The sequence below is a fragment of the Elephas maximus genome, chromosome 24 (assembly GCF_024166365.1).
Source record: "Elephas maximus indicus isolate mEleMax1 chromosome 24, mEleMax1 primary haplotype, whole genome shotgun sequence".
Lineage (NCBI taxonomy): Eukaryota > Metazoa > Chordata > Mammalia > Proboscidea > Elephantidae > Elephas > Elephas maximus.
The window spans coordinates 5,115,918-5,140,406 of record NC_064842.1 but is presented as its reverse complement, the minus strand read 5'-3'; the positions used below and the strand labels follow the sequence as shown (position 1 = coordinate 5,140,406).

Genomic DNA, 24,489 nt, shown 5'->3' with positions numbered 1-24,489 from the left:
CCATGTATTGAGTGTTGTCTTTCCCTTCACCTAAAGCAGTTCTTATCTACTGATTAATCAATAAAAAAACCCTCTCCCACCCTCCCTCCCTCCCCCCCTCGTAACCACAAAAGTATGTGTTCTTCTCAGGTTTACTATTTCTCAAGATCTTATAATAGTGGTCTTATACAGTATTTGTCCTTTTGCCTCTGACTCATTTCGCTCAGCATAATGCCTTCCAGGTTCCTCCATGTTATGAAATGTTTCAGAGATTCGTCACTGTTCTTTATCGATGCGTAGTATTCCATTGTGTGAATATACCACAATTTATTTACCCATTCATCCGTTGATGGACACCTTGGTTGCTTCCAACTTTTTGCTATTGTAAACAGAGCTGCAATAAACATGGGTGTGCATATATCTGTTTGTATGAAGGCTCTTGTATCTCTAGGGTATATTCCGAGGAGTGGGATTTCTGGGTTGTATGGTAGTTCTATTTCTAACTGTTTAAGATAACGCCAGATAGATTTCCAAAGTGGTTGTACCATTTTACATTCCCACCAGCAGTGTATGAGAGTTCCAATCTCTCCGCAGCCTCTCCAACATTTATTATTTTGTGTTTTTTGGATTAATGCCAGCCTTGCTGGTGTGAGATGGAATCTCATCGTAGTTTTAATTTGCATTTCTCTAATGGCTAATGATCGAGAGCATTTTCTCATGTATCTGTTGGCTGCCTGAATATCTTCTTTAGAGAAATGTGTGTTCATATCCTTTGCCCACTTCTTGATTGGGTTGTTTGTCTTTTTGTGGTTGAGTTTTGACAGAATCATGTAGATTTTAGAGATCAGGCGCTGGTCGGAGATGTCATAGCTGAAAATTCTTTCCCAATCTGTAGGTGGTCTTTTTACTCTTTTGGTGAAGTCTTTAGATGAGCATAGGTGTTTGATTTTTAGGAGCTCCCAATTATCGGGTTTCTCTTCATCATTTTTGGTAATGTTTTGTATTCTGTTTATACCTTGTATTAGGGCTCCTAGGGTTGTCCCAATTTTTTCTTCCATGATCTTTATCGTTTTAGTCTTTATGTTTAGGTCTTTGATCCACTTGGAGTTAGTTTTTGTGCATGGTGTGAGGTATGGGTCCTGTTTCATTTTTTTGCAAATGGATATCCAGTTATGCCAGCACCATTTGTTAAAAAGGCTGTCTTTTCCCCAGTTAATTGACACTGGTCCTTTGTCAAATATCAGCTGCTCATACGTGGATGGATCTATGTCTGGGTTCTCAATTCTGTTCCATTGGTCTATGTGTCTGTTGTTGTACCAATACCAGGCTGTTTTGACTACTGTGGCTGTATAATAGGTTCTGAAGTCAGGTAAGGTGAGGCCTCCCACTTTCTTCTTCTTTTTCAGTAGTGCTTTGCTTATCCGGGGCTTTTTTCCCTTCCATATGAAATTGGTGATTTGTTTCTCTATCCCCTTAAAATATGACATTGGAATTTGGATCGGAAGTGCGTTAAATGTATAGATGGCTTTTGGTAGAATAGACATTTTTACTATGTTAAGTCTTCCTATCCATGAGCAAGGTATGTTTTTCCACTTAAGTATGTCCTTTTGAATTTCTTGTAGTAGAGCTTTGTAGTTTTCTTTGTATAGGTCTTTTACATCCTTGGTAAGATTTATTCCTAAGTATCTTATCTTCTTGGGGGCTACCGTGAATGGTATTGATTTGGTTATTTCCTCTTCGGTGTTCTTTTTGTTGATGTAGAGGAATCCAAGTGATTTTTGTATGTTTATTTTATAACCTGAGACTCTGCCAAACTCTTCTATTAGTTTCAGTAGTTTTCTGGAGGATTCCTTAGGGTTTTCTGTGTATATAATCATGTCATCTGCAAATAGTGATAACTTTACTTCTTCCTTGCCAATCCGGATACCTTTTATTTCTTTGTCTAGCCTGATTGCCCTGGCTAAGACTTCCAACACGATGTTGAATAAGAGCGGTGATAAAGGGCATCCTTGTCTGGTTCCCGTTCTCAAGGGAAATGCTTTCAGGTTCTCTCCATTTAGAGTGATATTGGCTGTTGGCTTTGCATAGATGCCCTTTATTATGTTGAGGAATTTTCCTTCAATTCCTATTTTGGTAAGAGTTTTTATCATAAATGGGTGTTGGACTTTGTCAAATGCCTTTTCTGCATCAATTGATAAGATCATGTGGTTTTTGTCTTTTGTTTTATTTATGTGATGGATTACATTAATGGTTTTTCTGATATTAAACCAGCCTTGCATACCTGGTATAAATCCCACTTGATCAGGGTGAATTATTTTTTTGATGTGTTGTTGGATTCTATTGGCTAGAATTTTGTTGAGGATTTTTGCATCAATGTTCATGAGGGATATAGGTCTATAATTTTCTTTTTTTGTAATGTCTTTACCTGGTTTTGGTATCAGGGAGATGGTGGCTTCATAGAATGAGTTGGGTAGTATTCCGTCATTTTCTATGCTTTGGAATACCTTTAGTAGTAGTGGTGTTAACTCTTCTCTGAAAATTTGGTAGAACTCTGCAGTGAAGCCGTCCGGGCCAGGACTTTTTTTTGTTGGGAGTTTTTTGATTACCGTTTCAATCTCTTTTTTTGTTATGGGTCTATTTACTTGTTCTGCTTCTGAATGTGTTAGTTTAGGTAGGTAGTGTTTTTCAAGGAATTCATCCATTTCTTCTAGGTTTTCAAATTTGTTAGAGTACAATTTTTCATAATAATCTGAAATGATTCTTTTAATTTCATTTGGTTCTGTTGTGATGTGGTCCTTCTCATTTCTTATTCGGGTTATTTGTTTCCTTTCCTGTATTTCTTTAGTCAGTCTAGCCAATGGTTTATCAATTTTGTTAATTTTTTCAAAGAACCAGCTTTTGGCTTTGTTAATTCTTTCAATTGTTTTTCTGTTCTCTAATTCATTTAGTTCAGCTCTAATTTTTATTATTTGTTTTCTTCTGGTGCCTGATGGATTCTTTTGTTGCTCACTTTCTATTTGTTCAAGTTGTAGGGACAGTTCTCTGATTTTGGCTCTTTCTTCTTTTTGTATGTGTGCATTTATTGATATAAATTGACCTCTGAGCACTGCTTTTGCTGTGTCCCAGAGGTTTTGATAGGAAGTATTTTCATTCTCGTTGCTGTCTATGAATTTCCTTATTCCCTCCTTGATGTCTTCTATAACCCAGTCTTTTTTCAGGAGGGTATTGTTCATTTTCCAAGTATTTGATTTCTTTTCCCTCGTTCTTCTGTTATTGATCTCTAGTTTTATTGCCTTGTGGTCTGAGAAGATGCTTTGTAATATTTCGATGTTTTGGACTCTGCAAAGGTTTGTTTTATGACCTAATATGTGGTCTATTCTAGAGAATGTTCCATGTGCGCTAGAAAAAAAAGTATATTTTGCAGCAGTTGGGTGGAGAGTTCTGTATAAGTCAATGAGGTCAAGTTGGTTGATTGTTGTAATTAGATCTTCCGTGTCTCTGTTGAGCTTCTTACTGGATGTCCTGTCCTTCTCCGAAAGGGGTGTGTTGAAGTCTCCTACTATAATTGTGGAGGTATCTAACTCGCTTTTCAGTTCTGTTAAAATTTGATTTATATATCTTGCAGCCCTGTCATTGGGTGCGTAAATATTTAATATGGTTATGTCTTCCTGATCAATTGTCCCTTTTATCATTATATAGTGTCCTTCTTTATCCTTTGTGGTGGATTTAAGTCTAAAGTCTATTTTGTCAGAAATTAATATTGCTACTCCTCTTCTTTTTTGCTTATTGTTTGCTTGATATACTTTTTTCCATCCTTTGAGTTTTAGTTTGTTTGTGTCTCTAAGTCTAAGGTGTGTCTCTTGTAGGCAGCATATAGATGGATCGTGTTTCTTTATCCAGTCTGTGACTCTCTGTCTCTTTATTGGTGCATTTAGTCCATTTACATTCAGGGTAATTATAGATAAATAAGTTTTTAGTGCTGTCATTTTGATGCCTTTTTATGTGTGTTGTTGACAATTTCATTTTTCCACATACTTTTTTGTGCTGAGGCGTTTTTCTTAGTAAATTGTGAGATCCTCACTTTCATAGTGTTTGACTTTATGTTAGTTGAGTCGTTACGTTTTTCTTGGTTTTTGTCTTGAGTTATAGAGTTGTTATACCTTTTTGTGGTTACCTCATTATATACCCCTATTTTTCTAAGTAAAAACCTAACTTGTATTGTTCTATATCGCCTTGTATCACTCTCCATATGGCAGTTCAATGCCTCCTGTATTTAGTCCCTCTTTTTGATTATTGTGATCTTTTACCTATTGACTTCCATGATTCCCTGTTATGTGTATTTTTTTTTAATTAATCTTAATTTGTTTGTTTTTGTGATTTCCCTATTTGAGTTGATATCAGGACGTTCTGTTTTGTGACCTTGTGTTGTGCTGATATCTGATATTATTGGTTCTCTGACCAAACAATATCCTTTAGTATTTCTTGTAGCTTTGGTTTGGTTTTTGCAAATTCTCTAAACTTGTGTTTGTCTGTAAATATCTTAATTTCGCCTTCATATTTCAGAGAGAGTTTTGCTGGATATATGATCCTTGGTTGGCAGTTCTTCTCCTTCAGTGTTCTGTATATGTCGTCCCATTCCCTTCTTGCCTGCATGGTTTCTGCTGAGTAGTCAGAACATATTCTTATTGATTCTCCCTTGAAGGAAACCTTTCTTTTCTCCCTGGCTGCTTTTAAAATTTTCTGTTTATCTTTGGTTTTGGTGAGTTTGATGATAATATGTCTTGGTGTTTTTCTTTTTGGATCAATCTTAAATGGGGTTCGATGAGCATCTTGGATAGATATCCTTTCGTTTTTCATGATGTCAGGGAAGTTTTCTGTCAGAAGTTCTTCAACTATTTTCTCTGTGTTTTCTGTCCCCCCTCCCTGTTCTGGGACTCCAATCACCCGCAGGTTATCCTTCTTGATAGAGTCCCACATAATTCTTAGGGTTTCTTCATTTTTTTTAATTCTTTTATCTGATTTTTTTTCAGCTATGTTGGTGTTGATTCCCTGGTCCTCCAGATGTCCCAGTCTGCATTCTAATTGCTCGAGTCTGCTCCTCTGACTTCCTAGTGTGTTGTCTAATTCTGTTATTTTATTGTTAATCTTTTGGATTTCTACATGTTGTCTCTCTATGGATTCTTGCAACTTATTAATTTTTCCAGTATGTTCTTGAATAATCTTTTTGAGTTCTTCAACAGTTTTATCAGTGTGTTCCTTGGCTTTTTCTGCAGATATCCTAATTTCATTTGTGATATCATTAAGCATTCTGTAAATTAGTTTTTTATATTCTGTATCTGATAATTCCAAAATTGTATCTTCATTTGGGAAAGATTTTGATTCTTTTGTTTGGGGAGTTGGAGAAGCTGTCACGGTCTGCTTCTTTAAGTGGTTTGATATGGATTGTTGTCTCCGAGCCATCACTGGGAAACTAGTTTTTCCAGAAAATCCGCTGACTGGTATGCTGGCTCCAGGCTCTGGAAACAATCGCTGCTTCCCCGTATTAGTTCGTTCTCCGTCTCTAAATCTGTGTTTGTTGTTCAGGGTTCGTAGATTGTTATGTATGTGATCGATTCACTTGTTTTTCCGTGTCTTTGTTGTAAGAGGGATCCGAGGTAGCGTCTGCCTAGTCCGCCATCTTGGCTCCGCCTCCAAATTTTCATAACTCTTAGTGACTGTATTACTACTCAAATCATTATTTGTTAATTATATAATATTGTGTTTTAAGCTGTTATTATCATGTATGTTCTTTAGCTGTTATATGAATCTCACAACATGACTTGTCTGTTCAGGCATATACAGAACAGTCTCTTATATTTCTTTGTCCATTTCAATCCAAGTAACATGCATTACACACAGGAAGAGCTGCATAGTATGTGATGAGGAAGTGAGGTTCCAGGTAGAATGGAGGTGGAGCCACGTGGTGGGACGATAAGGCATTTATAGGACTCTCCCAAGTTGTGCCTCCTTCCTGAGCTGGGAAGAGTTTGATGCATTGTATTGTATGTTTAGGGAGGCGGTGGTAGGTAGTTGCAAAGGTCATTGGAGACTGAGATTCTGAAGGCTGTAAGCCAGTCAATTATAGGATGCCGTTCCAGGAAAGTAGTTCTATGGGCCATTTCATGGTGGATCTTTCCAGTTTTCAGCACTTATTACTGAACTGAGTCTTGAAGTCTCATAAATTGTTAAACGAGGCCCCCTCGTTTAACAATAAAGTATTTATTTTTGTGACTCTGATAATATTTTCATATCAATGCCCAATTTTGGGTTGACAACAGGCTTTTTAATTTCATGAGTTTTTTTTTTTAATTGTGCATTACGTGAAATTTTACAGAGCAAATTAGTTTCTCATTGAACAATTAATTCACACATTGTTTTGTGACATTGGTTGCCAAACATATGGTCATGAGTTTGCAAAAGTTTAAACTCCACAACAGCGCAGGCTTGAGTTCTAAGTACAGGTTGGCTTTCCTCATGGGATGTATTTAAAGCCAAATGGCTGGGCTCACCGCAGCACATTGCTGTGTGTAATTTTCTGACCGTACTCACTACATCATAAATAATAATGAAAGCAAATGTACCTTTATCAGGAAGAACCATCAAGATGCCAGCGCTGATTTGCTGATGACATTTGTCTCACCAGGCATTAAGGCCAGCTTCCGAGCGAGGGTGCCCGAAGGTTTGATTGTCTTTGCAGCATCTCCTGACAATCAGGCGGAGTATGTCGCACTGCAGCTGAAGAACGGGCGTCCGTATTTTCTTTTCGATCCTCAGGTAAATAAATAATCTTAGGAGTTGTTATTTTTGAGAGTTTATTAGGTGCCAAGTATGGAGGTAAGTGCTTATGTTTTCACATTGAATGGTACCACAAATTATGAAGTAAGTGCTGTAATTATCCCTCTTATACCAGGGAAGAAAAGAAACGTACAAAAGTAACGCGACTTGCCTACAGCTAAAGCAGCAAAGCTAACTTGCAGACCCACATGGTCTGACTCTATGGTTTACATGCCTAACAATTCATTCCTTACCTTACAATGAAGATCAAAACTTTTCAGTAAATTTTAGTAGGTGTATTTTTTTTCCTTGAGGGCAAATATTATATCTTTATTCATTATTTATTTACGCAAATAGAGAAGTGCCTATCAGGCACTATTGTTTTGGGTGATGCAGACTACAATAGTTTTAAAGTCAAATATGACTATGTCTTTATGAAAATAACAACCTGGAAAGGATACAGAAAAGAATTTAGATATTTGTGAATGTCACAAAAGAGAAATATAGGATATTATGTGTTATGGGAGCATAAAATAAAGGCTCTTTCTTGTCTGAATTGCCAAACTCTCTGAAAGTGTAATGTTTAACTGAGATTCAGAACAATGAATAAAAGTTGGGTTGGCCATAGCATGTGTCTACATATGAGGACATGTGTTTGGGGTGGAGGCAGGACAATGGTAATGTTGATGGGGTATGAGAGAAGGTGCTGGGAATAAAGTTTCCAGGTAGAGCAAACAGTGTTAAGTTCTGAATGTAGATAAGAGCATGGCATGTTTAATATGTTTAGATAAACCTACCAAGGCAGGAGACTAGGGAATAAGGAGGAAAGTGGTAGATTGAAAAGCTGGGTAGAGACCAAGCCATTTAGGGCCTTTTAAGCAACTACATTGGTGGTTCAGTGGTAGAACTCTCACCTTCCATGAGGGAGACCCAGGTTTGACTTCCAACCAATGTACCTCTTATACCGCCACCACCCATCTGTCAGTGGAGGCCTTGTGTATTGCTCTGATGCTGAGCAGGTTTCAGCAGATCTCCCAGACTAAGGTGGTCTATGAAGTAAGGCCTGGCAATCTACTTGCAAAAATCAGTCAATAAAAACGCTGTGGATCACAACTGTCCAATCCCCAGCCAATCATGGAGATGGGCAGCATTTTGTTCTGTTGTGTGTGGAGTCACCGTGAGCCAGGGACCAAGTCAACAGCAGTTAATAATAAAAACAATGAACGAATATAAGGATTCTTAAGGGAAATGAGAAACCATTGAACAGGTGTCTTCACTTTAGTTAAACATATATAGTAAGCATTTCAATATTGGGTCCTGTGTTGGGTCTGTGAGGAGTTGAGAGGTAAATAAGGCTTATTTATCTTCTCAAAGAGATTAAATTCTTTGACTTAAAATTACTGATCTACATCATCAGTTATGCTTGCCAAATAAATGTCTTCCATTATATTGGTAAAGCTGGCACAACTTTGCCATCTATATCCAAGCACTGTATGGGATCACAGTTTAAGAGCCCTGGGTGAGAATCGTGGAAAAGGTGTGGCAGTTTTCTTCCATAAAGAGTTCAGCATTGGAAACTCTATGCAGTATTTCTACTCTGTTGAACTGTGAGTTGCTATGGGTCGGGACCTACTTGATGGCAGTGGATTTTGATTTTGGGTGAGGATCTCAACTTCATGCATCCTGGAGACCCACTCACCTTGGCCTAATAGACCAAGTGTCTCCCAATATCCTTTCATGCTTCCCTCAGGGGAATTCAAGAGGCTGGCTGAGTACTTGCTGCTTGTGAAGCTGGGAGAGCCAATGATGGCAGCTGGAGAGAACAGGGGTGGAATGTTCTTGCCTGCTATCTTGACAAGAGCCTGTTAACTCCCTGGCCAGTAAACTGCAGGCCCTCAGGCACAGGGACTTGTGAGTGTCCCCTGGGATTGCAGCTTCTTAAGGGATGCTAACAGGTGAGTAGTGAGTTGGCAATAGCATCCCACCTACCGTGATCTGGTAGCCAGAGAGAAAGGGGAATCAGAAGCCGTATCACAAGGCAAGGAAGACAGGGACTGGGCAGAAAATCAGCACACAATTACAGAATTGGAAATAAAATTTTTCCTTTGAAAAAATTCAGTAGGTGAAGTAGAGGAGAGACACTGTTGAGCCCCAGATGCGTAGGCCGGAACATCAAGAGGAAGAAATCTCTCAAAGTATGGAAAACATAGAAAAAGATAAAAATAAGATGAAGGATACCACAGATATTAAGAAGATTTTCAGGAGGAAAACAAATCACATGCACAATAAAAATATTTAGAGAAAATATTAAATATAAAATAGGAGAAATGTCTGATTTTAGGAAGATTTTACTGTAAAGTGATTGAAAGGATTCATTAAGTGCCAATCAAAATTAAGCAAAACTAACACTTCTACAGGGTTGCTATGAGTCGGAATTGACTCGATGGCAACAGATTTTTTTTTTTTTAATACTTCTATAAGACCTCTATGTGCCAGGCATTATACTGATTGCTCTTTCTATACATAAAGACACACACACATATACACTCATTTAACCTTCACAATAGCTCTGTGAAATAGGTGCTCTTATTATTCTTATTTTACAGGTGAGGAACCTGAGTCATGGAAGAATTAATTTTCCAAGATCACACAGTTAATAAGTGACCAAGCCATGAATTAAACCCAGATAATCAAGCTCTAAAGATCATGATTTTAGCTACAATGCTACAGTGATTTTCAACATGACAGAAAGATACTTTAGTGATATCCAGTTATTTAGAGAAAATACCATCCATGCACCATATTAGAGGAAAATATTTTAGCAAGGCTTCTAACCAAAGGAAACATGAATTAGAAATATAAAGACGAGCAGCGATGGTGAATAATAAACTTAGCAATATTAAGGTAAACTTAAATATTTAATGACAGAATAACTATAAATGTGTTTTACAAGTTCCAAATAAGAATCTTTGGCATAGAAGAGACATTCCACAAGGGAAAAGAGTAATAATTGTTTGGCAGTAAAATTACTAAAAGCTGAAGGAGAAAGAAAAATGAGTGAAGGGAAAGTTTCTGAAGTATCAACTTAGTGAAGTGAGGAGGACAGCAGTAGGGAAATAGGACCGGTTGCTATCTTGTTTTCATAAAATAGACAACAAATGTTTGATTTTAAATTTTGGAAAAAAAAGAAGTTAGCTACTAGTAGAATGAAAAAGTTCTGCAGAACACCCAGTTTAATGAGGTGAAAAGAGAATAAATAATACTAAATTATAAAAAAAAAAAAAAAAGGAACCAGAACTATAAAATAGATGAATATCAATGAGAAAGAAGACTCTGGCTCTGTTTTTCCCCTTCAACCTGTTAATATCTGGAGATATTTGAGAAGAAGCCATATGGAGAAAAACCTTTAATCTTTAGCCTTATTTATGGAGCTTTTAAAGTATACAAAGTGGGCTCATGTTAATCATCATTCCTGACGTAGCCACTTTTGTTCTCATCCTGGCCTTACAGAAGACACTAAGGCTGGAGAGATAAGTGGATCAACGAGGTCACACAGTGATTTAGTGGTAGAACTGGTGCAGAATTTAGTTTATTTCACTGCACGAAATTTTTGCTAAGAATGTGTCGTATTCCAGATACCGTGCTAGGCAGAGATGCACAAGGAATGCAGAAATTAGAAACAAACATCATGCCATCCCTGTCATTCCCCCATCTGGGCCAGCCTTTCTGATGATTTTGGAGCACACAGTCTCTGCTGGACTTGGACAGAGCAGACACAAGCATGATCCAAGATTATGTACCATGGTGGCTACCTGCCCCTTCACACTTGCAACTGGCCACCCCAACACGAATGTCCATCGCAGTTTCTGCAAGTGTCTCTCTGGGTTTCCTTTCACCCCAGAGCTACACAGCTACATTTGTAATTAGAAAACTGGTCATCGAAGATTTTGAATATTTAACAGTCTCTGTCTTTCATATACACACAGTCATACACAATCCAAGCATATGTGGCAAATATTTTAGAGAATTAATCCAAAATTGATTTTGTCAGTTCTGAAGCACCAGTTCTCTTCTGGTGTGGGTATTGTTTTGCTTTTTAAAGGATGTGATGATCCCTTAACACTCTGAAGAATGGGAGGGTAAAAGGGTCAAACAATACTTTAGTCAGCCACAGTATTATCATTGTGGTCCAGAGAATGGTTGTCTGAAAAGCCTTTCAATGTCATCTTTGTCATCAGCTTTACAGATATCGGATAGGCAACTGGCATAAGCTATGATAACAGAGTTCAGGGAAGCATTCATAGGTCATTGCCAATCATTTTTGCCCCTTACCCTTCTACATCACTGACATTAGCTTTCACAGCTGCTCTGTCCCTGCCCTCTATACCAAAATCCTAACCTCTGTATATACTTGGTAGGTCCCAACCAAGTGCTAAAAATATTTTTACATTAAAAAGCTGGGGATGGGGTATGGGGAGGGTTTAATGATGCCTGGCAGTTGAGTTTGTGTCTGGGATAATAATGTCTCTCCATAAAGCCAAAGTAGACTGTGTTTTCAGGGAAATGAGAGTAACTTATTTGAAAGATAGTAAGGTATTGGTTGAGCAGATTGCCTTAGGATGTATTTGAGAAAACTTGATCAGATATATTATACTAAATGCTCATGTGTAATGGTCTTGACGCTATCTAGGTATGAAACAATGAGCTCAAGCTAGCAAAGACCGTGTCCTTTTTTACTTCCAAGGAATTTATGCTCCAATTAAACTTAACTGGTTGTGTTTGCTAACTTTATAATGAAGACCCCATGCATTTCCACACAAAGAATTAGTTGAAACTGAGGAATGGGGAGAATTTTTAGTATTCTTCCATTGATTTTCTTCCTTCTGGGTAGGGGTAAGAATGAAACTTCTTAAACAATGATAGTGCTACCCCAGGTTTAAGGAAATATGGACATTTGTTTTATAAACCTCCCACTGGCATTACAATTATTTATAATTCCAATACTTCAGGTCCCATCTGGCAATTTTAAGCTAGATTCTTCTGTTTTTGCCTTCAAATGAGGAGAAAATTATCTAGTGAAACCCTATTGTACTTTTCAAGGAAGTAATTATTTTCTTATAATGTGTCTTTCTTATTAGGCTATACAATCCAGTGAGGGCAGTCTGACTGGCTTTAGCACAGTTCTTGGAATACAATAGATGCTCAAGAAATAAATTTCTGTTGACATACTGACAGACTTAACAACTATTGGTAAAATACCACTACTCATAGTTGAAGAAAATTACCCATTTTCTGGAATAAAAGTTACAGCTCTTTCATGGTTATTAACCAGTTTAGTTCTTATTTGTTTTGTTTGTTCAGTACTTTGACACATCAGAAAAAAATAAAATGATTGTTTTTGAATTACTGTTCCCAAATCCATTAAAAGTAATCAAATTTTGAATTGTGAAAACATCATTATCAAGGAATTTTAAAAGATACAGGCTACATAGTTTAACAGTAATTTGAAGTCTTTGTGCACTTCGTTTTTTTAAATCCTTGAGTCATGAATTTCTTAGATAACAATGTAACCCTAAGTAGAGGCCATAGATGTAGAAACATGTTGGTTTCCAGCCAATACATTCCACTGAATACATATTTAGGGGAAGGGAAAATATTCTTAATAATATTTCAAATTAAAAATGTGTTTCTACTTTACGGACTATTCACTTGGAACCATTGTTAAGAAACACAATATGGAAGTTACTCCAATATTTAGTTGCTGTGTTTTTTGTTAAATCTAACACTTGGCTATAATCTGCCCATTATTTATTTGGTTAATTTCAATTTTGAATACAGTTGGTCAGATTATATTTTACTGACCAGTAATGACCCATGTTACCATTTATATATTTTCTGCTCAGTAACATTAATAGGAAATTCATATAAATTTCTGGTTCCATTCTGAATAACATCTATTTATCATGTCTGATAGTTTCCAAATTGGAAATAAACAAAACAAATCTGCAAAGATGACAACAGAATTGATCACAGAATTATTCTTTCAACATTGGTGGGATAAATAGCCATAACATAATCATCAAATAATATTCCAAGTTTCTCTAAATATAAACCTAGTTTGGCACACCGAGCCTGTACATTATGTACTTGAATTTGTCTCCAATAAATGTGATTTCTGATGTAGAGAACTATTAACGCTTCAGATTGTTGCCAAACATAATATGAAGAACCACTTACTCAGGCACCTGATCTTTTCAATGCAGCATCATTTGTAACAATTTTAACGCTAACTAAGTACACTTTGATGAGACAGCATTTAATAAAATGCTCATTAATTTCATCATTAGCAAGGGTATGCTAAGAAGTAAGCCAGTTTCTTATGTCACGCCCAATTAGCATCCCATGCTAGTAATCCCATTAGTATTGTTGAATTCACTAATGGAAAAACTAATGGGCAAGCTACCAGGGCACATTAATTGGGCACGACACCAGTTCTGGTTTTAATTATTAAACTACGATAATGAAGTGTGTGTTTGTAAAATATTAAAATGTTGAAATAGGGTTGAAGAAAATAAAATAGAGCACATAAAAGAAAGAGATACAAAGAAAGTCAACTTACAAAAATTCAAGGACTAGAAAATGGACTTTCTAGCTAAATGAGTTCTCTGTAAAAGTCGTGATATTGTCCGTGTGAGAAGCAGACCACTCATACTCACAGAAAATTACAAACTGTCTTTTGGTGACATAAAATTCTGTATGTCACACTTGTTGTCATGCCCTGTGTGAGGCCCCATGGGAGCCAATTAGTTACATAGAATGGACATGTTATGTCACTGAAGCAATTTTAGGGAAATATAAACAGAAATGTTTAACTTAAAATGGTATGATTAACACTGCATTTTTTGTTATGTAAAACTTTAGCTGTAATACATCAGATAGTTATAGTTTTCTCTTTTTAAAAAACTGTATAACAATTATGGTGACATAACATGAAGAATGTAACCAATGTCACTGAACTGTACTGTAGAAACTGTTGAATGGATGTATGATCTGCTGTGTATATTTTCACCAAAAATAACATCAATATTAAAAACTAACAATGATAAAAAACATAAGCCTTTTGTATTTTAACATAATACAGTCATTCCTTGGTATCTGGGGGGATTGGTTCCACAAACCCCACAGATCCCAAAATCCTTGGATGCTCAAGTCCCTTATATAAAATGGTGTCATATTTGTGTATAACCTGCGCTCATTCTCCCATATACTTTAAATCATTTCTGAATTACTTATAATACCTAATACAATGTAAATGCTATATAAATAGTTGTTATACTGCATTGTTTAGGGAATAATGACAAGAAGAAAGTCTGTGCCTGTCCAGTACAGAGGCAGTTATCCTAGGCCTAACTATATAGTACATGTCAAGAACAACATAACATTTTTTCTTCCTGAAATTTTCAATCTGTGGTCGGTTGAATCCACAGATACAGGACACAAAGATACAGAGGACCAACTGTACTTTATAAGAAAATAACTATATTTTCCCAAACAAAAAAAATTAGGGAGAAAAGGGGCATTGTTTTATATTTTTGCAAATCTCTTTATGTCTGCTTAATAGATACCGGCTTATAAACAAAAACGGTATAGAAAAATTTTGAAGAGTTTGGTGAAGTATTCCAGGTAATTTAAAAATATATTTTACCTAACCTTATTTTTAGTTTTTAATATTTTTTGTTGCAATAATGTTCATTATTGCTAAAGAAATCAACTTTATTTAGAACTAAACTTATTTTCTAAAAGTCTAGATTTTCATCTAGAAGGTGCAGAGATATTTTCTGATTGTTTCTTCTTTATCAGTAGTAGTATTAAGTGATGATGTGGCAAAACTGAACTATCTTTTGTGTAGTCTTCTTGTTTATTAACATTGAAAAAGTTTGTTGTTGTTGCTGTTAGGTGCTGCCTAGTTGGTTCTGACTCTTAGCGACCCTTTGTACAACAGACTGAAGCACTGTCCGGTCCTGCACCATCCTCACAATCATTGCTATGTTTGAGCCCATTGTTGCAGTCACTGTGTCAGTCCATCTCTTTGAGGATCTTCCTCTTTTTCGCTGACCCTCTACTTTACCAAGCATGATGTCCTTCCCCAGGGACTGATTTCTTCTGATAACATGTCCAATATATGTGAGATGTAATCTCGCCATCCTTGCTTCTAAGGAGCATTCTGGTTGTACTTCTTTCAAGACAGATTTGTTCATTTTTCTGACAGTCCATGGTATACTCAATATTCTTTGCCATCACCAGAATTCAAAGACATCAATTCTTTGGTCTTCCTTATTCATCATCCAGGTTTCGCATGCATATGAGGCGATTGAAAACACCATGGCTTGGGTCAGGCGCACCTTAGTCTTCAAGGTGACATCTTTGCTCTTCCATACTTCAAAGAGGTCTTTTGCAGCCAACTTGTCCAATGCAATGCATCTTTTGATTTCTTGACTGCTACTTCCATGAGTATTGATTGAGAATTCAAGTAAAAAGATATCCTTGACAACTTCAGTCTTTTCTCCATTTATCATGATGTGTCTTTTTGGTCCAGTTGTGAGGACTTTTGTTTTCTTTATGTTGAGGTGTAATCCATATTGAATGCTGTAGTATTTGATCTTCATCAGTAAGTGCTCAATCCTCTTCTCTTTCAGCAAGCAAGGTTGTGTCATCTCCATTATGCAGGTTGTTAATGAGCCTTCCTCCAATCCTGATGCCATGGTCTTCTTCATGTAGTCCACCTTCTTGGATTATTTGCTCCACATACAGATTGAATAGGTATGGTGAAAGGATACAACCCTGACACACACATTTCCTGACTTTAAACTACACAGTATCCCCTTGTTCAGTTCGGACTACTGCCTCTTGATCTATGTACAGGTTCATCATGACCACAATGAAGTGTTCTGGAATTCCCATTCTTCGTAATGTTATCCATAATTTATTATGATCCACACAGTCCAATGCCTTTGCATAGTCAATAAAACACAGGTAAACATCTTTCTGGTATTCTCTGCTTTTAGCCAGGATCTGTCTGACATCACAATGATATTCCTGGTTCCACGTCCTCTTCTGAATCCAGCTTGACTTTCTAGCAATTCCCTGTCTAATCATATTGGACTGAAAAGTGGTCACTTGAATATACATATTAAGATGGGAGGTTTCTCTTCTATTTCTTTTTCTCTGCTTCTTTACACTCACCTCCTTTTCGTTAATCTCTTTTCTTGGTGTCTGCCATTTCCTAGGTCTTATCCACTAAGGAACTCTTTTTTTTTTTTTTTTTTGGTGAAAATATATACAAAAAACATACAGCCATTTAACTGTTTTTACATGTGCAGTTCAATGACAAAAGTCATATCCTTCACATTGTGTCATCATTCTCGCTGTCTCTGCCCATATTGCTTCATCACTCTTTACACAGATTCTTTCCACCTTAAAGTTCTCATCTGTGCTTTAGAATTGTTATTGTTAGGTGCTGTTGAGTCAGTTCCAACTTATAGCGACTCCATGTATAACAGAACGAAACACTGCCTGGTCCTGTGCCATCCTCACAATGATTGCTATGTTTGAGCCCATTGTGGCAGGCACTGTGTCAATCCATCTCCTTGAGGGTCTCCCACTTTTTCGCTGACCACTTCACTAAGCATGATGTCCTTGTCCAGGGACTGATCCCTCCTGATAACATGTCCAAAGTACGTGAGACAAAGTCTTGCCGTCCTTGCTTCTAAGGAGCATTTGGGCTATACTTCATCTAAGACAGATTGATTGTTTTTCTGGCAGACCATGGTATATTCAATATTCTTCCCCAACACCATAATTTAAGGCATCAATTTTTCTTTGGTCTCCCTTACTCATTGCTCAGCTTTCATATGCATATGAGGTGACTGAAAATACCATGGCTTGGGTCAGGCGCACCTTAGTTCTCAAGGCCATATCTTTGCTTTTTGAAGAGGTCTTTGCAGCAGATTTGCCCAGTGCAGTACATTGTTTAATTTCTCGACTGCTGCTTCCATGGGTGCTAATTGTAGATCCAAGTAAAATGAAATCCTTGGCAATTTTTCTCCGTTTATCATTATGTTGCTTATTTAATCCAGTTGTGGGGATTTTTGTTTTCTTTATGTTGAGGTAGAATCCATACTGAAGGCAGTAGTCTTTGATCTTTATCAGTAAGTACTTTAAGTTCTCTTCACTTTCAGCAAGCAAGGTTGTGTCATCTGCATATGGCAGGTCATTTAGGATTGTTGTTTAAGTTGTTTAGGATTACTGTTGTCATTTTGATTTCATATACATAATTCTTTAAGAGTGCAATACTCAAGGAGAGCTTTTCTTTATTATTATTTATTGAGCTAAACTGTTGTTTAGTTTAAAAATGACTTTATGGGATAGTTTTGGTTCAACGATTAAAATTGTTTTCTGGGCAATAGATTTGGGGGTTCAGCTGGTCTCCATGGATCCAATAAGTCTGGTTTCCGTGAGAATTAGAAATTCTGTTCCACATTTTTCTCCTTTTGATGAGGATCTATCTATTAAGTCCTTGATAAAAAATCAGCGATGGTAGCCAAGCACTCCTCCATTTCTTCTGGCCTCATGGCAAAGGAGACAGTAGTTTAGGGAGACAATTATTACACTAAGGAACTCATTTTAAACTATAATGCTGTTACCTCAGCTCAAGCTGTAACTGTTAGGTTTTAGACTATAGAGCACTGTGTACTAAGTTGAACCCCATACTTATGTTCAATTTACTAGTAACTGGCTAATATTTGTCATGGATCTCATTCCTCCTTGTTATTAGTAACTCAGTGAAAGTCAGAGAAACTTACTAGCCTGACAATTTCCTATCTTTTGGGATAAATTTTGGATATTTTATTAGTTTAAAATTTTTCTATTTCTGCCATGAAAATTAAAATGAAAAATTCTGCAGTAGGAAACCCATTACCTTTCTGATGAATATAGGTACTCAAAATGCAAGTGTCTTTGGAAGAGATCTGATTCCAAAGAGAAGTTCTTTTTAGATTTGGCCACTGCGGTGTTCATAGAAGCACATTGCAGAAAAGCCAGAATGATGCTAAAGATCAACTTTAACTTTGAGTTCTATTTGAAACTTATACATGTTTGCAACAGGATCATAATGTGAAAATTGGAAAATTGTTTATAATAAACACGTGCACAGTTTTATTTATACTTATTTCTTTACTTTTCCCCTTAAGGGATCTTCAGTGGAAGTTACAACAACCAATGATAATGATAAACAATATAGTGATGGCAAATGGCATGAAATAATTGCTATTCGGCATCAGGCTGTCGGCCAAATCACTCTTGATGGGCAGTACACAGGTAAGAACTTACTTGATGTATAAATGGTTCTATTGATACGTTGGTGTTGCCATACTTTTCTGTCGTTTATATTTCCATGTCTCTTCTTTCCCCTTCATCTCCACTCAATTTCATCTAAATTGCTGTTGAATTTGCCTTCTGGGTGCTTCTACAATGATGCCTGACAGGCAGTTTCTCATCCATGCCGGGCTCTAGGAAAGCAAACATAAGAGCAAACGTACCAGTAGCAATCTTGTGTCTTTGATAGTGTTCTGCAATTTGCAAGGGATTTTTACTTCTCTTCTCTCATGTTACTTTTGACCTTCGGAAGGCAAATGCAGTAAAGTAAAGCAGTGGTTATCTGCCTTGTAGAGATGAGGACAACAAAGCTCAGAAAAGGTAAATAGAATATTCCCAATTTATGCAGCTGGTAGCAGCATTCTTAAGACACATACTCTGCTTTTGCAATTCTTAGTATTCTTTCCAGTCCACCCTATCTGCCATCTTCATGTAATTATAAATTAGTTACAGTATCTGTATGATGATGCATGTTTCATTAATTCATTCATGAAATATATAATTTAAATGACCACCTATTATGTGCCAGATATTCTTCTAGGCCCTCTGGGTGCAAAGAGCAAACAGCTTTTGCAAAACTTACTTTTAGGGGAGAAGGGAAGAGATAGAATGAAGAAATATCAGACAAGTATCAGGTGGAAGTAAATTCTGAGAAGAGAACAGTAAAGCAGGATAGAGGGAAAGGTGTGTGTGTATGTGTGTGCATCTGTGTGTATCTGTGTGTGAATGTGTGTGCGTGTGCATGTGTGAATGTGGGTGATTGTTACAGAAGGCTTCTATGATAAGACGACATTTGAGCAGAGATCTGAAGGTGTGAAAGAGAAAACCACGCAAATATCAAGGGAAAAATTATTTAGGTCAAGGAAACAACAGGTGCCAGGCCCGAAGCTGGAAGTTTACCATATATGTCATGTCAGGCTTAGAAATCTTAACACAGCCAGGTCCAAGGCACCTTCTGGATCTTAACTCCTGGTTGTTTGCACTAGCACCTAGCCTGCTATTTATCACTCAGGAGCACCTGGGGATTCAATGTAACTAGAGAAGAGAAGAGCTCTGAGAAGGGAGGAGGTCTAGGCCATTCCAGCATCAAGACATATAGCAATGAGGAAGAAAAGTAAGCAGGAACAGCCATTGAGATAAGAGGATAACTAAGGGAGAACAGTGTCCCAAAGGCCCAGGGATGGGTTTTATCCTTTGCTAAATTTGTGGAAATAGATTATCCTCCTGAAATTGGATCTCACCTCCTTTGCACAGGTTCCTCGGGCACCCTGAATGGCAGTACTGTTATTGGAGATAACACAGGAGTTTTTGTTGGAGGGCTGCCACAAGGCTACACCATCCTCAGGAAGGATCTTGGTGAGTTTGGTAAAGGTATAGAATTGTGTATTGTCACTAAAATTTAGAAAATAATCAATTTATATTATTTTAGAATATGAATAATACTATTGTTTTCGCTCTCAAGCTATATCTCCTATATAATTATGTTTAAATTTTTCCTTTAGGTTTCTTCTTTGCTAAAGGGACCATGTGTTACTTGTATTTACTGTCAGTGCCCGGTATTTCATGTATAAGAGGAGTTCATTGAACTTTTGCTGCATTGAATTATACTAATTTCAGTCAAAGGTGTCCTATTCAGGACCTTGTCTTTTACACAGACTTTTCTAAGAATTTTAAATATAAACAACCCAGAAATGAAAAACTGTGAGCTTGATTTACACTTCAAATGGAGTGAGCAAGGTCCCCTGAGCGCTGACTGTGTGGGGTACTAAACCAGGCCCTCCAAAAAAACCAAACCCCATGCCGTTGAGTCGATTCTGACTCATAGCAACCCTACAGGACAGAGTAGAACTGCCCCATAGAGTTTCCAAGGAGCACCTGGCGGATTCGAACTGCCGACCTTTTGGTTAGCAGCCGTAGCACTTAACCACTACACCACCAGGGTTTCCGGAAACCAGTCCCTGCATACTCATAAATGAATAAAACATGGTCTTTGCGTAATGGAAGATACAAAAATATAAGCAAATACCTCCAGCCCAATGCCATAAATGCTATAATTGAGGTATGGACAAAGTATTTCCCATAATTTTAGGACAAGAGAACAAAAATGCACTCTACACTAATAAAAACAAATATGAATAAAATTAACCTCATTCAGAAAAAGTTCACCCTTCCAATGTCTTGCCAATGATTCTAGCTAGGGCGTCTTCATCAAGAATAATATGATGCCCCAGGTTTCTTCCAGGATGTTAAAATGTAACTAACTTAATGGACCTAGTTAATTATAATTTGTTCAAGGATTGTGGTCTTCAGGGAATCAAGATGCAGATCAAAAGAAGAAAAAATTTTCATCGCACCTTGGCGAGGGATACTTCCAAATCCTAAAGACTGGTTAGAAATGCCTCTAGAGTAGAGAGGGTTTTCATTCTTTTACCTTAGACTGGTAGAGAACCCTCTCTAAACCATTCACACAGATGCACACGCAGCCTCACATGTACGCTCACTCACATTCACAGCCTTTGTCCTACTTCTTTGCCCATTAAGCAGACTTGTGGGCTATGGCGGGTCCAGGTAACAGAAGGAGAGAATACCCTGATACAAGTACACTTCCTAGAGTGGGCGTGTCTCCGTTATAAGTAAACAATTTGCCATGTGTGTTGGCCTTGTAACAGCTAGATTGCTGCTGAATAACTTCCCTAGAATCAAGTCATCAACACAAAAGCTGAGAACCAAGCTTTGGGCCTATACATAAAGATATTACCCTTATGAAATATTACCTGAACAGCCAGTCGGGTGCTTGCTCCTCAGGGGGCCCTCTCTCCCTTTCTATTTTTTTTTTTTTTTTTTGCCCTCTCTCACTGTCTTATTAGCTCAGTTTCTTCCTCCCTTACCCTTAATATAACCCTATTTGCTATATGAATAAGCCCTAAATCTCTCTGTTCTGGAGAGTTCTGAAATTCAGTTCAATATTATACTAAATATTGAATCCTAAATATGAAATTATTAATCACTCAAGCAACAGAATGATTCATGATGATGAGTTAACTATAAAGTACAATTTAACAGAAAAATTTCCTTCAAATCTTTTCCTTTTTAAAAGTTGTTATAACACTTTTATTTTTAAAATTAGTGGCAGATAACAGTTTCCTGGTTAGCTGCATAAGGCAATATTCTTGGTTATACTGCAAAATCAGGATTTTCTCATAAACCTCTGTTTCTGCAGATATGATGTGTGAACCAGGGCTGCACCTTGTAAATGGTCACCAGTTACCTTAGCTGATGAAAAAAAAAAATGAGGTGGTGTTTATTATAGTATACGGGCGGTGAGAACTGTTCTCTAGTTCATTGATTCTAAGGGCATGTAAGATTACTGGAAAAGAATCTTTAAAAATACATATTTCTTGGTATCTATCAACTCTTGCAGAGATAATTCAAAAGGGTTTTGTGGGCTGTCTCAAGGATGTGCTTTTTATGAAGAATTACAATCCCTCGGTCATCTGGGAACCCCTGGAGTGGCAGAGTTCTGAAGAGCAAGTTAATGTGTATAACAGCTGGGAGGGATGCCCTACTACATTAAAAGAGGGAGCCCAGTTCCTAGGATCGGGTGAGTTCCTAAAATAGACATCAGTGGTTGCTTAGCATGTATGTTCACACTTGGCGAAGTTCAATTTCCCTAGTCCAGTTACTTGGACCTCCTATGGACCTGGTATACACAGAAATACCTAGTTATGGCTTGATGCAAATAAGTATATTCTCAAAGTCTGCATATATAATATAAATTGTAAAACTCATAAATATATGCTCATGGGTGAGATCTCTGGTGACCCATGACAGTTCTCGGTTTGCTTGAGTTGGTGTCACAAAGGTCTGTCTGTAAGTATGTTGTTTGGATATCAGAATGCCATCTTGCTTAGAAAGATGATTTAAAGTTTTGTTTACCAGCTTAATCCACAAAGACCTACTTATGCCATTTTAAAAACCAAAATCCTGTTGCCATCAAGTTGATTCTATCTCATAGCGACCCTTAGGATAGAGTAGAACTGTGCCGTAGGATTTCCAAAGAGCAGCCGGTGGATTTGAATTGCAGACCTTTCGGTTCGCATCCATAGCTTGCTGTGATTCTTAACCACTGTGCTAACGGGGCTCCATTCCATAGCTGAACAATATTCCGAAAAGTGAAATTTTAGCTCTGTAACGGTTAAATAGGCCGTTGAGAGAGATCTGAGAATATAATCACCGTCCCTGCCATTGTTTCAAAGGCTTCAGCAAAAAGGTGTGGTGTGGTGTCCATGGCACATCTCCCCACTCAAAGTCTCTGCCTTGGCAGCCACCCAAGATGAGGCCATGGAAAGGAATATGATGGGTTGGTAGGCAGGCCTTGTTCTTCAAATAAAAGCCCACCTCTGCCTCCTACATTTATAAGTAAGTTGTTTAGTTATTATGTTGCTTAAACTGCCTTTGGAACACAAATCTGAACAGTATCATAATCTGTGCACTTTTTCACCGCTCTTTTCTCCTTCTTGGCTAAGTTCCTCTTAGCCAATGTAACAGGTGTATCAACTCATTCTGCCACTTCTGTGCAATTACAAGAGGATATCTTAACACTGATTTGCATCTTCCATTGTGAGATTTACTCAATAAGACTATACGTTTTAGAGTCGTATAACACTCTTAGGATGGTGGTGATATTACATTGTTCTCAGGTGCAGCTGAGATGATTTTAATGTAACAGGGTAGAACTGCCTGTGGTGTTTCCTAGGGCTTAACCTTTACAGGAGCAGGTCACCAGGTCTTTTCTCCTGAGTAATGGCTTGGTGAGTTTGAACCACCAACCTTTCAGTTAGCAGCAGAGTGCTTAACCACCGTGCCACTAGGGCTCCTTGATATTACATTAGACATACTAACATGTACACTCTCTTCTTTAAAGGGTTCCTGGAGCTTCATTCATATATATTTCATGGCGGAATGGACTTTGAGATTTCCTTTAAGTTCAGAACCGACCAACTGAATGGATTACTTCTTTTTGTTTACAACAAAGATGGACCTGATTTTCTTGCTGTATGTTAATTAAAGTAAATTTACACTAAAATGTCAGACCCAACTTAAATATATATAAAGCATGTGCTAAGATTATACTCAGTTGAGGTTTCTTTGCAGATTTATTTTTATGTTCATTTTTTCCCCTCAATTAATTGTGGAGTTTTGGAATTCTGTCAGTTTATGTTTTAGGATCATGATGATTTTTCAAAATGACAATTATTACTGTTAAAATTTTAATTCTACCAAAACAGACTACAAAGTAAGGAATTAAGCCAACCCAACTTCGTTTTGATGGTGTTTTAGGATTCCAAGATGTTTTCATTTCATCGATTTTGTACATTTTTAGATTATATAAAGTCAATTTTGCTGATAAGATAAATGGCAATTTATCCCTTTATAAGGCTTATTAAAATTTCTACTTATTTAATGTATTTATATCTCCCCTTGTTTGTTGCTGTCCTCCCCACTCAGTATAATTTCTGTGAGTTCAGGGACCATGGCTGTCTTCTTTACAGTTGTATCCTCAGCACCTGACTCAATACTTGACACTAATTAAGTACCCAATAAATACTGTTGAGTGAGTGAATGAATGCACGTGTGAATGAATGTATGTCACGGCCACCCTCGTCAAACATTCTGTCATCATCTACCTGTGCATGAACCCTGTGGAGGATGTAAAGGTAGTCATCAATTGGCTCCTCTTCTTGAGAAACATACGTCTCCGTTGAAAGCTCTCAGGTCCTGCTGTACCACCCTTCAGACTTCTGTGTTTCTCTATTCATTGCCTTTTGAAATGTGATAAAGTTCCATTGTAATAAATAACAATGTTGATTTAGGTAGCTCTAATAGCTATTTAAAAATCATTACTTTTAGACAAATATATATTGAGTGCCTACTATGTGCTAGGCTTTCTCTTTGTTGTTGTTAAGTGCTGTTCAGCCAGTTCCAGCTCATAGTGACCCTATGTACCACAGAATGAAACACTGCCCAGTCCTGTGCCATGCTTTCAATTGTTGTTATGCTTGAGCCCATTGTTGCAGCCACCGTGTCAGTCCGTCTCCTTGATGGTCTTTCTCTTTTTCGCTGACCCTCTACTTTATCAAACACGATGTCATTCTCCAGGGACTGATCCCTCCTGACAACGTGTCCAAAGTATGTAAGATGCAGGCTCGCCATCCTTGCCTCTAAGGAGCATCCTGGTTGTACCTCCTCTAAGACAGGCTGTCT

The 24,489-nt window shown here is 37.4% G+C and overlaps 1 protein-coding gene across 4 annotated transcripts in view; it reads left to right on the top strand.

Annotated features, from left to right (window-relative positions):
- USH2A (usherin) overlaps positions 1-24,489 on the top strand; it is a 906,431-nt gene that overhangs the window by 358,832 nt on the left and 523,110 nt on the right. For all 4 annotated transcript variants that reach the window (XM_049868234.1, XM_049868232.1, XM_049868231.1 and 1 more), the window contains 5 exons: positions 6,662-6,792; positions 18,042-18,168; positions 19,480-19,581; positions 21,647-21,826; positions 23,150-23,280. In XM_049868234.1, the coding sequence (XP_049724191.1) occupies positions 6,662-6,792; positions 18,042-18,168; positions 19,480-19,581; positions 21,647-21,826; positions 23,150-23,280 (671 nt within the window). The remainder of the gene's footprint in view (positions 1-6,661; positions 6,793-18,041; positions 18,169-19,479; positions 19,582-21,646; positions 21,827-23,149; positions 23,281-24,489) is intronic.